The 14955-nt window shown below is 46.0% G+C and overlaps 1 protein-coding gene across 1 annotated transcript in view; it reads right to left on the bottom strand.

Annotated features, from left to right (window-relative positions):
• LOC143927638 (puratrophin-1-like) overlaps positions 1–14955 on the bottom strand; it is a gene marked incomplete in the record, with an annotated part of 147361 nt that overhangs the window by 70011 nt on the left and 62395 nt on the right. Inside the window, 1 exon segment of the mRNA XM_077451827.1 lies at positions 2324–2506. Coding sequence (XP_077307953.1) covers positions 2324–2506 — 183 coding nt within the window.

Genomic DNA, 14955 nt, shown 5'->3' with positions numbered 1-14955 from the left:
TTTGCTTTGGGAGATTAAATTGCCTCTAACGTTGGATGTCCTACTTGTGTGGCTGTAAATTATAAACAGATGATGACTTCTAAATCAAAACATGTTAGGAGGATATGCCGAGACCACTTTGTTCTTTTATACAAGAGCTTGATTTTACCACTAAACACGTGAGTTTATTTCCTGCTTTTCATGTATTAAAATTTCCGTACGGAGTTACGCTATATGCCTTCCTCTTTCTTTTAATGGTGGGGCTGACTGCCTATATTAACTGAGTCCATCCATACCTTACACCTGTTGGGAGGTCATATCTGGATAGAACATCTGATCCTCTTGGTATATTATACCACAAAGCTTGATTGACTCACTAGGTTTACACCTATTTGAGTTCAAACCCTCTGGTAAGCAGCTTCTGGTGTCTTTGGTGGTGGATATACTATCAACTGTTATTACATCATACATATTTGAAGTTAAAGACTGCCACTATATCATATCCACATGTGGTTGAGGATTATCATCACACATGAATGAAGTTTGTCACTGACTTTTTTTGGACATCACACGTCCAAGTTCCTCTATGCATTATGTAAAACTATTAGAATAGATCAGGCTTTTTTTTTCTCAGAGGTGCAGAACTCCCTCCTTCCTTGTCTCCTCTTGTGTCCGCCTTCAACCACCATTCCTTGGTTCCACCCCCTACCCACCTCAGAGCACCGTTCCTTGGTTTCACCCCCTACCCACCTCAGAGCACCGTTCCTTGGTTCCACCCCCTACCCACCTCAGAGCACCGTTCCTTGGTTCCACACCCTACCCACCTCCGAGCACCATTCCTTGGTTCCACCCACTACCCACCTCCGAGCACCATTCCTTGGTTCCACCCACTACCCACCTCCGAGCACCATTCCTTGGTTCCACCTCCGAGCACCATTCCTTGGTTCCACCCCCAACCAACCTCCGAGCACCATTCCTTGGTTCCACCCCCTACCCACCTCAGAGCACCATTCCTTGGTTCCACTCCCTACCCACCTCCGAGCACCATTCCTCGGTTCCACTCCCTAACCCACCTCCGAGCACCGTTCCTTGGTTCCACCCACTACCCACCTCCGAGCACCATTCCTTGGTTCCACCTCCGAGCACCATTCCTTGGCTCCATCCCCTACCAACCTCCAAGCACCGTTCCTCGGTTCCACTCCCTAACCCACCTCCAAGCAGCGTTCCTTGGTTCCACACCCTACCCACCTCCGAGCACCGTTCCTTGGTTCCACCCACTACCAACCTCCGAGCACCGTTCCTTGGTTCCACCCACTACCAACCTCCGAGCACCATTCCTTGGTTCCATGCCCTACCCACCTCCGAGCACCATTCCTTGGTTCCACCCCCTACAAACCTCCGAGCATTGTTCCTTGGTTCCACACCCTACCCACCTCCGAGCACCGTTCCTTGGTTCCACCCACTACCCACCTCCGAGCACCATTCCTTGGTTCCACCCCCTACCAACCTCCGAGCACCATTCCTTGGTTCCACCCCCTACCAACCTCCGAGCACCATTCCTTGGTTCCACCCCCTACCAACCTCCGAGCACCATTCCTTGGTTCCACCCCCTACCAACCTCCGAGCACCATTCCTTGGTTCCACCCCCTACCAACCTCCGAGCACCATTCCTTGGTTCCACCCCCTACCAACCTCCGAGCACCATTCCTTGGTTCCACCCCCTACCCACCTCCGAGCACCATTCTTTGGTTCCACTCTCTACCCACCTCTGAGCACAGTTCCTTGGTTCCACCCCCTGCCCACCTCTCAGTAATGGATACAGAACCAAGTATCAATTTGTGGTGCTAAGTAATTTGTATGTAATTTGTTAACGATAGGAAGTAAAACAGATCCCCTGTATCCAGCAACAAATGGAGCACCTGCAGCAACAATAGACTCTGAACAGCTAGCAACAATTAGACATCTCCCTCAACAGTAGATGTCTTTCAGAAGCATAAGAGCCCCCCAGCCACAATAGATTCCCCACCAGTGACAACTGACCTCCCCAGCAACAATAGACTCTCTCCCTGTAAAAATAGCTCCCCTCCAACAACAATAGATCCCCCAGCAGCCAGCATCAATAGACCCTCCAGTAAACCCCAGCACCCCTTGTCATTACATACATTCAGAACTGGAGGTGCTGGAACTGCGTTCCCCCGCGTTCCTGCTGAAAAAAAAGCCCTGAGAATAGAATATATTAGAATGGGGTGCCTCGAGATTGTACATAATTTTAAGGGTGCCTGGGCTAAAATAAATAAATAAAAAGGTTGGGAAAACACTGTTTTAGAGGAACATGAATGCTCACCTGGTAGATATACCACCCCACTCATCAACACCTCCAGGTTGACATGCGTGACCCGTGTAGGCAGGCTTTGGCCTTCACACCTTCGAGAGACCATCGGGGAACTCAGGCCGGGCTGCCATGATGGCGGCTGGTCTTTTTCAACCACGATTTCTGGCGCCTTCTCCTCCTCCTCCTCGACATGCTCTGTAAAACAGGAGCCCCAACATGACACTTCTTCTATAGTCTCCTTACAACTCTATAAAAAAAAAAAAAGTTTAATCCAAAACTCCAACAAAAGTTTATTCACGCTCCGGCACCTAGATCTCGCTTTGTTGACATTTCTTATCACAAGGAGACCTTGCCGTTTATCCAGCTGGAGGAATACGAAATCTCATAAGCGTTGCCAGCGAGCGGTGACATCACCCGTTAAAGAACGCGTTATGTTTGTTCAGTCTGAGTAATACATTCTAAATTATATGTTTTCTCAAGAGCGCGACTAAGTACTACTTATATCAATAACACGAGACCATTTTATTAGTTTAGGAAGGGAGATCTCTTTGTGACTACGGCTGACGGTTACTTGGGGAGAAATTTGAGCTTTTGTTTCTGTCTTGGCAATCGTCCTGTCCTGGTCTGGTTATGGGAAAAAAAAAATTAAAATCTAAGCTCCCATGATGCCAAGGGAGCGTTCTCTGCCCTATGTGAGCCATGGCATGATAGATGGGAAGGTGTGAGAACACAAAGAGGTCAATTCTCTGACATACACTATATGACCTATAAAAGTATTGGGACGCCTGCCTTTACACGCACATGAACTTTAATGGCCTCCCGGTCTTAGTCCGTAGGGTTCAATGTTGAGGTGCAGCTATAACAGCTTCACCTCTTCTGGGAAGGCCGTCCACAAGGTTTAGGAGTGTCTATGGGAACCTTTGACCATTCTTCCAGAAGCGCATTTGTGAGGTCAGGCACTGATGTTGGATAAGAAGCCCTGGCTCGCAGTCTCCGCTCCAATTCATCCCAAAGATGTTCTATTGGGTTGAGGTCAGACCAGTCAAGTTCCTCCACCCCCAAACTGGCTCATCCATGTCTTTATGGACCTTGCTTTTATTTTTATTTTTTTGCTATTTATTTTTTTTGTGAATTGAATTTTGATCAGAAAATTATAAACAGAAAATTAACACACATGACTGAAGTGAGCTGAACTTGCTGAGAGAGAGTGCAAATGTTGGGCACGTGGGAGCTGCTATGGAGTGATCTGCCATGCTGAGGACATCAGTGGCCCTCCAGCTGCCATGAATCTGGTTTGCTCACACTTGTAGCGCCCCCACATGAGGAAGGGGTGAGGTTGGCAGGAGATGCCAATGACTGGCTTAGGTTTTACGGTCATTGTAGGAATAAGTTTTCTGGAACAGTCTTCAGTGACGTTACACTCAGAGCACTAACACAGTGACAATGGTTTTCCAAAGAATGACTAATTCCCAATCTATTCACAAAATCCCCCACACCTACTGTACATGAAGTGCTTTCCTTCCACATCATTCCTCCTCATCACATCAATCATCCCATAACATACAGGAAACCGCACGCTGAGGAGTTCTGAAACAGTCCAGCTGAGGAGGGTCAAGGGTTTTGCATACTTACTTTGTACTTGTGTTTATGTATACACAAATCTGTGCTTAGCTTGGTCAAAGCTGGCCATAGATGGTTCGAATCTCGGCCGATTCAGCAGGGACTGGCCAATATTTAAACCATCCATGGGCAGGCTGATTGTACCCAATATGCTGGATTTTTACATTCGATTATTGCCAGCGGCTAAGTTTTCTCCTTACAGGGACAGTTCCCTGCGCCAACCTGCCGGCAGAACACAATGGCTACGCGGGAGGAGAGATCCCCCCCATCAATACGGACTGTGGTTTCAAGAAAGAAAATTGCATCATCTATGGGTCTTCCTCATTGAACGAATTAATAAATGTGGTCCCACTTTGCTGCTGGGTGTAATACTGGAAGCCACATAATCATGTGGCATTGGCCATTGAGTTTCCTGCACCAACCCTCCAGCAAACCGCTTCTGGAAACCTTTGCTATCCCTCCTACCTACTTCCAAGCTCCCCAAGACCTCCACCTACCAGCTCCAACTCAGAACATTGGTGGTCCTCTCCTACCAACCTCTCACTTCCCAGCATTGCTCCCAGAGGTCCCCTCCTCTTTGCAACCCACTAGCCACCCCCAACAGCACTGCTCCCAGGGGATCCTCACCTGGAAAGCCCTTTCAACACAAAACTCACCCCACTAGCTTTACTCCTTGAGATCCCTTCTTGCCAATCGCTTTCCAAAACTGCAGTTCTTTCAGGTCCCCTCCACCCCCCGCTGCACTGCTCCTGGGGTTCCCTTTTGTCTCCCAATCTGCCCCACTTTCTCTTACTACCCCACCCCATCTTATCCTTTCTTCTGATCCATTGCTACACAATCCCTCCACCTTACTGCGAGCCAAGACCCCCCCCAATCTGGCCCACCAGGCAATTTCATGTGGCCCTCGCACCCCTATGGCAGGAGCAGCACCCTCCTCGTCTCCTTAGCTGGCAGCAGAGAGGAGGGTAGGACGCCTCTGCCAGATTGTGCACTTCTCTGTGCAGAGGTGGAGAGGCTAGTTTCTGACCCCCCCCCCCAGCAGTTGGCCAAAGAGAGGATGACAGAACTTCTCCTACAAATCTTGCACATCTCTGTACAGCCACAGCACCCCCTCATCTCCGTCTACCTTGGTCTCAGCATTCAGCAGCTGACACCAGCCCTCCTCTGGTTCTCCTCCAGACCCTGTACTTTGTTTCCCAGCTCCGCCCCCTAGCAACAGCACCTTTTCCTAGACTTTCAGAGCTAGTTATTACTAAAACTAGTAATTGAATGTGGAGGCAATCATTTAATATATGATAAAAGAGTAGATACATTGGTATAGTCTTACAACTACAGCCGGCCCTTTGAGGGCAATCATAATGCTGATGTGGCCCAGCGATGAAATGGGATTTGACACCCCCCCTATCAGCACAGCTGTGACATTTGCAGGACAGAATTAGCAAATATTTCCTGGAATATTAAAAAGGGAACTCCCACACTCTTAAAAAACGTACTGCTACCGAATAACTGCCTGCAGCCAAGACAACCCTATAAAACAAAAAAACATTTACGTATCTCAGCTCTGAACTCTTTCCAAACAATGTCCGACTACAAAAAAAAAAAAAAAAAAAAAAAAAAAAAGAAAAGAAAAAGAAGGAAGAGATGCTTGGAGACCTGGATCAGATAATCTACTGACTCCTCCACAACTGATGGGAGGCCAGACAGGATCACCCACAGCTGGAGACTCCGTCAGTTTAGCAATAAAACTGAGACACCCACCACCAACGCCCCCCCCCCCCCCCCCCAACGTTTAATGAGTTTTCCATCCCGTCTGCCGCACAGTATGCTAACCGCCCGGTATGTAAACGTTCCACCGGGTGCATGAGGCTCCGCGAGGTGGAAACCTTCATCAAACCTTGTTCTCTCGTCCCCTCATTGTTCACGGAGGAACTTCAAAATGTCACAACCAATGTCAGCGCACATCTCAGCTGGTAGCGGGCCAAAAAAAAAAAAAAAAAAAAAAAAAAAAAAAAACTTAAAAACTTTCACATACAGGTGCATCTCCAAAAATTTGAATATCATCAAAAAGTTACATTTAATTGTGATGCAATTTGAAAAGTGAAACTCTTATATTTTATATAGATTCATTAAACACAGAGTGATAAAAAAAAAAATAAAAAAATAAAAAAAAAAGAAATATTTGAAATCTTTTTTCATGATTATGACTGACAACCCAAAATTCAGTATCTCAGACATTTTTTATATTACATAAGACCAATAAAAAAATAAAAAATTAAAAAAGTTTTAATACAGAAATGTCGACTTAGTGAAAAGTCTGTGCATGCACAGTATAGTATGCACTCAATACTTGGTCAGGGCTCCTTTTGCATGAATTACGGCAGTGATTCTCAACCAGGGTTCCACCAGAGGTTGTAGGGGTTACATCAGCATTGGGCAATTTCTGCCTCTTGGATAAGTTCCCACTGACACCATTGGCCTTTTTAGCTATCTGTAAGAAGGCAATTCTTCCCAATGACCACAAGTGTGAGGACCATTCTTCCCACTGACCATCACACTAATGTATCATGAGTTGTAGACTTCTAATTTTTAACAGGGGTTCCCTGAGATCAGAGAACTATTTCTCTGTGTTGAAAAGTTTGAGAAAGGCTGAATTACGGCATCAATACGACGTGGCACGGAGGCGATCAGCCTGTGGCACTGCTGAGGTGTTATGGAAGCCCAGGTTGCTTTGATAGCGGCCTTCAGCTCATCTGCATTATTGGGTCTGGTGTCTCATCTTCCTCGACAATACCCCACAGATTCTCTATGGCAGGGATATGCAATTAGCGGACCTCCAGCTGTTGCAGAACTACAAGTCCCATGAGGCATAGCAAGACTCTTGACAGCCACAAGCATGACACCCAGAGGCAGAGGCATGATGGGACTTGTAGTTTTGCAGCAGCTGGAGGCCCGCTAATTGTATATCCCTGCTCTATGGGGTTTAGGTCAGGCAAGTTTGCTGCCAATCAAGCACAGTGATACCATGATCACTAAACCCAGTATTGGTACTTTTGGCAGTGTGGGCAGGTGCCAAGTCCTGCTGGAAAATGAAATTCCTCATCTCCATAAAAGCTGGTCAGCAGAGGGAAGCGTGATGTTCTCTAGAATTTCCTGGTAGAGGGCTGCGCTGACTTTGGAATAAACACAGTGGATCAACACCAGCAGATGACACGGCTCCCAAAATCATCACTGACTGCGGAAACTTCACACTGGACCTCATGCAACTTGGATTCCATGCCTCTCCACTCCTCCTCCAGACTCTGGGACCTTGATTTCCAAATGAAATGCAAAATTTACTTTCATCTGAAAAAAGGACTTTAGACCACCGAGCAACAGTCCAGTCCTTTTTCTCCTTATCCCGGGTAGGACGCTTCTGACGTCGTCTCTGGTTCAGGAGTGGCTTGACACAAGAAATGTTGTAGTCCATATCCTGGATACGTCTGTGTGTGGTGGCTCTTGAAGCACTGAGACCACCAGTAGTCCACTCCTTATGAATCTCACCCAAAATTCTTGAATGGCCTTTGCTTCACCATCCTCTCAAGGCTGCGGTTATCCCTGTTGCTTGTGCACCTTTTTCTATCACACTTTTTCCTATCACTCAACATTCCATTAATATGCTTGGATACAGCACTCTGAACAGCCTTTAGCAAGTACCTATTGTGACTTACCCCCTTGTGGAGGGTGTCAATGACTGTTTTCTGGACAACTGTCAAGTCAGGGGTCTTCTCCATGATTGTATAACCTACTGAACCCGACTGAGAGACCATTTAAAGCGGGGATCCTCAAACTACGGCCCTCCAGCTGTTGCAGAACTACACATCCCATGAGGCATTGTAAAACTCTGACATTCACAGACATGACTAGGCATGACGGGAGAATTGTAGTTCCCGACTATCTGATTCATCGACCTGGAACAAGCATGCAGTTTCAGCTTTTGCTGGTTGTTTGAATGAATGAATGAAATACTTATATAGCGCACAATGCGAACCGAATCGCCTCTAGGCCTCTAGGTTGTTTGCTCATTTCAGGTTAGTGCCTCGCCAGGTAGCAAGCCACCCAGGAACAGAAAAGTAAAAACCCATAATTCTAGCCATAAATTTAATGCTAAACCCAAGCCAAAACTTTTTTTTTTTCACTTTTGGATAGACATGGGAAAACCCTGTAGAGCAGCCTTCATTAAATGGTGGACCTGGACCGAGTGAGGCTCGACGGTCAGCTCACCAGTCCGCAACACTATATCCCAACTGCACTACTATCATTGATTGCTAGGATCACTGGCATCCTAACAACCAGTGGCGTCATTTGTGCACCCCATCCTCTTCAGCAAGTTACTCCGCCTAGCTCCCGCCCACCTGCAGCACACTTTTTCTTCAAGCTCCTGCCTACAGGGACTAATCCATTAGGTACACCTAGATGGGCTCTACCTATCTACAGGTGCATTGTGATGGTTCACAAGTGAAATGTAATGCTGGGCACTCCCACGGGGACACCCGATGCTAGGCAGGGCACTCCCACGGGGACACCCGATGCTAGGCAGGGCACTCCCACGGGGACACCCGATGCTAGGCAGGGCACTCCCACGGGGACACCCGATGCTAGGCAGGGCACTCCCACGGGGACACCCGATGCTAGGCAGGGCACTCCCACGGGGACACCCGATGCAAGGCAGGGCACTCCCACGGGACACCCGATGCAAGGCAGGGCACTCCGACGGGGACACCCGATGCAAGGCAGGGCACTCCGACGGGGACACCCGATGCAAGGCAGGGCACTCCGACGGGGACACCCGATGCAAGGCAGGGCACTCCGACGGGGACACCCGATGCAAGGCAGGGCACTTTAATGTGGGATAAAATACTGTTAAAATGCTAGACCTCCTTGAATTTTAATTCACTACCCCTGATGTAGAGATTTTGCTTAATTTCCTTTCTCTATGACAGCTAGACAAGAGATAACAAGGAGCTTGGTTGTCACTAACCAGAATACAGACAGTAATAACATTGCAGAGGATCCAACTCGTCTCAATATTACTGAAAAACATGTTTTGTTGCAGCCTGCACTTTCCCCGCACATATGTCCTACCACTTCCTATCCAAAAAATAAAAATAAAAATTTAGGCTGAAGTTGAGCTTGAAAGCAACTCTGTCACAAGATGCAGAAGATCAGTGGCACGGGTGGTGGGACAGGCAAGTTTCACCCAACATCATGCCAAGGATTGCTAAGCAACCAGGAGGCACTGAACCACTGAAAACTGCCCAAAAACCGATGAATTTGTTTATTAGCCACAAAATGTGTGTTTGGCGTTAACAAGGTCTAATCAATACTTCTAGAAACTTTGACCCTTCCACGACCAAACCACACAAGGGTAGTCTGTCAAATAAAACCTTGGGAGATTGTCTCTCCCCAATTTGTTCTACCCACCACCTGAAGGCCGGCCATACAGGAATCAAAATGCAGACAGTTCAGTAGGGTACAACCAGCCTGTTGGGTTTTCCCTTAATGATCAGTGCCACCAGCTATAGATGGCAACATTGATCACTGTGTTCTACTGGCCTGGGAAGGTTCTCCACCAACAAAACACAATAGCTCAGCGAGGGCGATTCCCCCATCCAGATTGAATGTGTGGATGGAAGTATCAGTTTGTTTGTTTTTTTGTTTTCGACCTGTATGAATCATGTATGGCCAGCCTAAATTCTCTTGAGGACCAAGGGTTATGCCCACCTGAGGTATCAAGTGTGACCATGCGCTTCCTGTGCGGAGATGGATACGCTCCACATGCCAAACTGGAAGGTTGCATTTAACATAAATGTTGATTACTTGCAACCTTTCCAACTTCTAAAAATCTGTATATTTTCTACATAATAAGGGCTTTCCCTTCTATGCTAATTTTCTCTATATTCCAGTGTTTTTTTTCTCCTCCGCCATAGCTCCTCTGGAGGATTACCACTCTAAAAAATATCCAATCTCACCCAGTTTCTTTAAACAAAATATTTTGTATCAAGATGTATTTCGAGTGGCCACTGCGATTTAAATGGTGTTGTCCATTGCCACGTACACTACATCGCCAATAGTATTGGGATACCTGCCTTTACACACACAAACTTTAATGGCACCCCAGTCTTGGTCCGTAGGGTTCAATATTGAGTTGGCCCTTTGCAGCTATAACCGCTTCAACTCTTCTGGGAAGGTCGTCCACAAGGTTTAGGAGGGTGTCTATGGGAATGTTTGACCATTCTTCCAGAAGAGCATTTGTGAAGTGAGGCACCAATGTTGGATGAGAAGGCCTGGCTGGCAGTCTCTGGTCTAACTCATCCCAACGGTGTTCTATGGGGTTGAGTTTAGGACTTTGTACAGGCCAGTCAAGTTCCTCCACCCCAAACTCTCTAATCCATGTCTTCACGGACTTTGCTTTGTGCACTGGTGCTCAGTCATGTTGGAACAGGAAGGGGCCATCCCCAAACCGTTCCCACAAAGTTGGGAGCATGAAATTATCTAAAACGTCTTGTATGCCGGCGCCTTAAGAGTTCCCTTCACTGGAACCAAGGGACCAAGCACAACCCCTGAAACGCAACCCCATATAAATAATCCCCCCTCCACCAAATGATTTGGACCAGTGCACAAAGCAAGGTCCAAAAAGACATGGATGAGCGAGTTTGGGTTGGATGAACTTGACTGGCCTGCACAGAGTCAAGACCTCAACCCAAAAGAACACCCTTGGGATGAATCAAAGCAGAAAGACCGTGAGCCAGGTCCAACATCAGTGCCTGACCTCACAAATGCTCTTCTGGAAGAATGGTCAAACATTCCCATAGACACACTCCTAAACCTTGTGGACGGCCTTCCCAGAGGAGATGAAGCTGTTATTGCTGCAAAGGATGGGCCAACTCAATATTGAACCCTACAGACCAAGACTGGGATGCCATTAAAGGTGGGCATCCCAATAATTTTGGTAATATAGTGTATCTAATACCTATTCCCCATGATCCTTGCCATTTACCAGAATTAGCAGAGCCTACTTTCCCTTTAAAAGTCTGACGCTATCAGATGACAGGAGAGGTCATCGGAGTGTGACACAGCAACAGCTGTCACCCAACGCTTTGTGAATGCCGGCTCTGTCCTTCCTACATGAACACAATGCTCTGACCTCTCCTACAACAGACAATGCACGGGAAGTGACCACATGTATAGGAGCCCTCAGGAAATATCGGAGGACGCTTCTTCGGAGATAAATATATCTCCGCTGATAAGACCCTCTATTCCTGTGCGTAGACGCCATCGTTTTAAGGCCCATCCCAAAATAAAAGCATATGTTTATAATTTCAATACTCTACAATAATACTTTGCTTACTGTAACACGGCAGGATATGAGAGAGGAATTTGGATGTCCACGGTCATATAAACCCACAAAGCAAAAAGACTACAGACCAGCCTCTTTCAAAATGTTTTACCCCCCAGAAGAACTCTTGAAATAATTTTCAGATCACAGGGAACCCCCTGCTAAGACTAGTCCATCGGTGGTCATTGGTCAATGCTCCTTACATTGGTGGTCAGTAGTAAGAACACCCTCATGTCACCGGATTTGCCAAGTGGCGTTGGACCTGGAACTATGCAGACACCATTAGAAGTCAATTAGCCATAGATCATGGAACCCTTAGTTAAACATGGTTGATAATGGCTGCTATAGACCTACACTATATGGCCAAAGTTTATGAACATCTGACTAACACACCTATTTCAGCTTGTTGGACTTCCCATTCCAAACCCAAGACCATTATTATGGAGTTGCTCCACTTTGCGGATATAGCAGCCTGCTCTCTTCATGTGAAGGCTTTGCATATGATTTTGGAGTGTCTGTGGGAATTTTAGTTTAATTTCGCCAATAGAGCTTTCTGGGGTCAGGTATGAAAAGAAGATCCGGCTCACAATCGGCATTCCAGTTCATCCAGTGGTTACTGGTGGATCATGTCCCCTGGCTTCCTAGAGGTCTTGGACAATCCATCAGCGAGATCGAACACAAGAGTTCAAAAACAAAATATCCATTTTGGGTGGACAAATAAACTATCAGCTGGAGAAGATAAAAAAAAAAAAATAGAGACACTATGTATAGTCTGTTCCTGCAGAAGGTAAAGTGGTTGTAAAGGCTCAAGGTAACCTTCATGCATTCTATGCATGAAGGTAAAAAAAAAAACAACTGTCTACAGCTCCCCCCACAGCACCCCCTCCCCAATACTTACCTGAGCCCCATCGTGATCCAGCAATGTGCATGACAGCCTCAGTACTCTGGGGACTCTCCCTCCTCATTGGTTGAGACAGCAGTGGGAGCCATTGACTCCTGCCTATGTAAAATCACATCCGGTGAGCCAATGAGGAGAAAGAGGGTGCGAGGCCTCCGCAGCGAGCCTGCTTGGGTGTCCCCACAGCAAGCTGCTTGCTCTGGTGGCACTCGGCAGTAGCACTGGTGTGGGACCAAAGAGGAGGAGGAAGAGGAGGAGGAAGAGGAGGAGGAGGAGGAGGAGGAGGATCGGGGCCGCTATATGCAAAGGCATTACACAGAGCAGGTAAGTTTAACACGTTTGTTATTTTACTTTGTAGAACCCCCTTTCGCTGCAATTACAGCTGCAAGTCTTTTTGGGGATGTCTCTACCAGCTTTGCACATCTAGAGAGGGACATTTTTTCCCATTCTCCTTTCAAAATATCTCAAGCTCTGTCAGATTGGATGGAGAGTGTCTGAACAGCATTTTTCAAGTCTTGCCACAGATTCTCAATGGGATTTAGGTCTGGACTGTGACTGGGCTATTCTAACACATGAATATGGTTTGATCTAAACCATTCCATTGTAACTCTGGCTGTATGTTTCTGGTCGTTGTCCTGCTGGAAGGTGAATCTCCACCCCAGTCTCAAGTCTTTTGCAGACTCGAACAGGTTTTCTTCTAATGCTGTGTACACACGACCGGTTTTCTAACAGGTTTTATTCTAAGATTGCCCTGTATTTGGCTTCATCCATCTTCCCATCAACTCTGGACCAGCTAACCTGTCCCTGCTGAAGAAAAGCATCCCCACATCATGAAGCTGTCACCACAAGGTTTCATGGTGGGGACAGTGTATTAAGGGTGATGTGCAGTGTTAATTTTCCGCCACACATTCTTTTTCTTTTAGGCCAAAGTTCAGTTTTGGTGTCACCTGACCAGATCACCTTCTTCCAAATGATTTCTGTGTCCTCCACATGGCTTCTCGTTAACTGCAAACAGGACTTCTTATGGATTTCTTTCACCAATGTCTTTCTTCTTGTCACTCTTCCATAAAGAGCAGATTTGTGGAGAGCACGACTAATAGTTGTCCTGTGGACAGATTCTCTGATGAAGGCTCTCCTTGCCTGGCCGGTCAGTTTAGGTGGACAGCCATGTCTTGGTAGGTTTGCAGTTGTGCCATACTCTTTCCATTTTCCGATGATGGATTGAACAGAGCTCTGTGAGATGTTCAAAGCTTGGGAGATTTTTGTTATAACCTAACCCTGCTTTATACTTCTCCACAACTTCATCCCTGACCTGCCTGGTGTGTTCCTTGGCCTTCATGATGTTGTTTGTTCACTAAGGTTCTCTAACAAACCTCCGAGGGCTTCACAGAATAGCTGTATTTATACAGAGATTAAAAATACACACAGGTGGACTCTATTTACTAATCAGGTGAATTCTGAGGGCAATTGGTTCCACTAGATTTTATAGTTAGGGGTATCAGAGAAAAAGGGGGCTGAATACAAATGCCCCCCATACTTTTCACAAATTTATTTGTAAACAATTTGGAAAGCGATTTATCATTTTCCTTACACTTCACAATTATGTGCCACTTTGTGTTGCTCCATCACATAAAATCTCAATAAAATACATTTCTGTTTTTTGGTTGCAACATGACAAAATGTGGAAAATTTCAAGGGGTATGAATACTTTTTCAAGACACTGTATGTATAAAAAACGCATACAAGGAATTCACCGTTAAATGAGATTTTATTATTTTTAATGTTAGACTAGCATGTACCTTGACAACCCTAATATACTTTGTAAAGTGCGTGATACGACTACTCCCGAACACATAATCCCCAGTATACAAACACAACTAAATATTTTGCAGGCTGCTTTGCCTACATTGTGTCCCTTTATGTTACTCTACACCTGTATATAACGCGCCAACTACCTCAAGTAATAGAAAGGAGGATTGTATTAGAAAAGTTGCAATAAAAGCAAAAATCAAAGGGGATCCCCGCCTCCAGATTTTTTTTTATATGTTCTCCCGGAACTACTACAAAGTGAATGGCCTTTATTCCGCAGCACGCTCCCCGTGTTGTAAAACAAATATTCATTCAGAAAAGTTTATTAGATATGTGATGAATAACTAACACATTACATGTGATAAAAGAAACACTCCGCTCTATTATAATACTATATGGCAGTGATTCTCAACCAGGGTTCCTCCAGGGGTTGCTAGAGGTTCCTCGGTGTGAAAGGGGTCTTAGTAGGCATGAATGGAACGGCCTGCGAAGAAAACCTGTGCGCTCCATGCAGGTGAAGACGGGTCTATGGACTAGAGTTGCCACCTCATCCCTTTAAAACCGAACACCTTTGAATTACACGGGTTCTGAGGCTAATTAAATTCAATTAAGACACAGAGTGAGTTTAATTACCACCTTAATCAGCCGCAGAACCCATGTAATTAATATGTGTTCGGGTTTAAAGCGGGAGTAAACCCAGTTTAAAAAAAAAAAAAACACTTACATTTCTGGAATGCCGGAAATGCTAACATTCACATTGGTTGTGCTGTCAACCAAACTTTCAAACCATCCAATGGCTGGTGTCAAACTGATCACATGTGCCGCATTATGGCAGTTGAAGAATTGTTAGAGGCCAAGATGGCAGCTTCCTTGTCTGAAAATGATAGAAGGGTTTACCTTCCACTTTAAAGGGATGAGGTGGCAACCATAGTATGGACCAGT

This window comes from Lithobates pipiens, unplaced genomic scaffold (assembly GCF_037356315.1).
Source record: "Lithobates pipiens isolate NorthernLeopardFrog02 unplaced genomic scaffold, aLitPip1_a1.2 Scaffold_10, whole genome shotgun sequence".
In the NCBI taxonomy this organism is placed as follows: Eukaryota; Metazoa; Chordata; class Amphibia; order Anura; family Ranidae; genus Lithobates; species Lithobates pipiens.
Note: the sequence above shows the minus strand (reverse complement) of the source record. Positions and strands in the feature narration are given on the sequence as shown.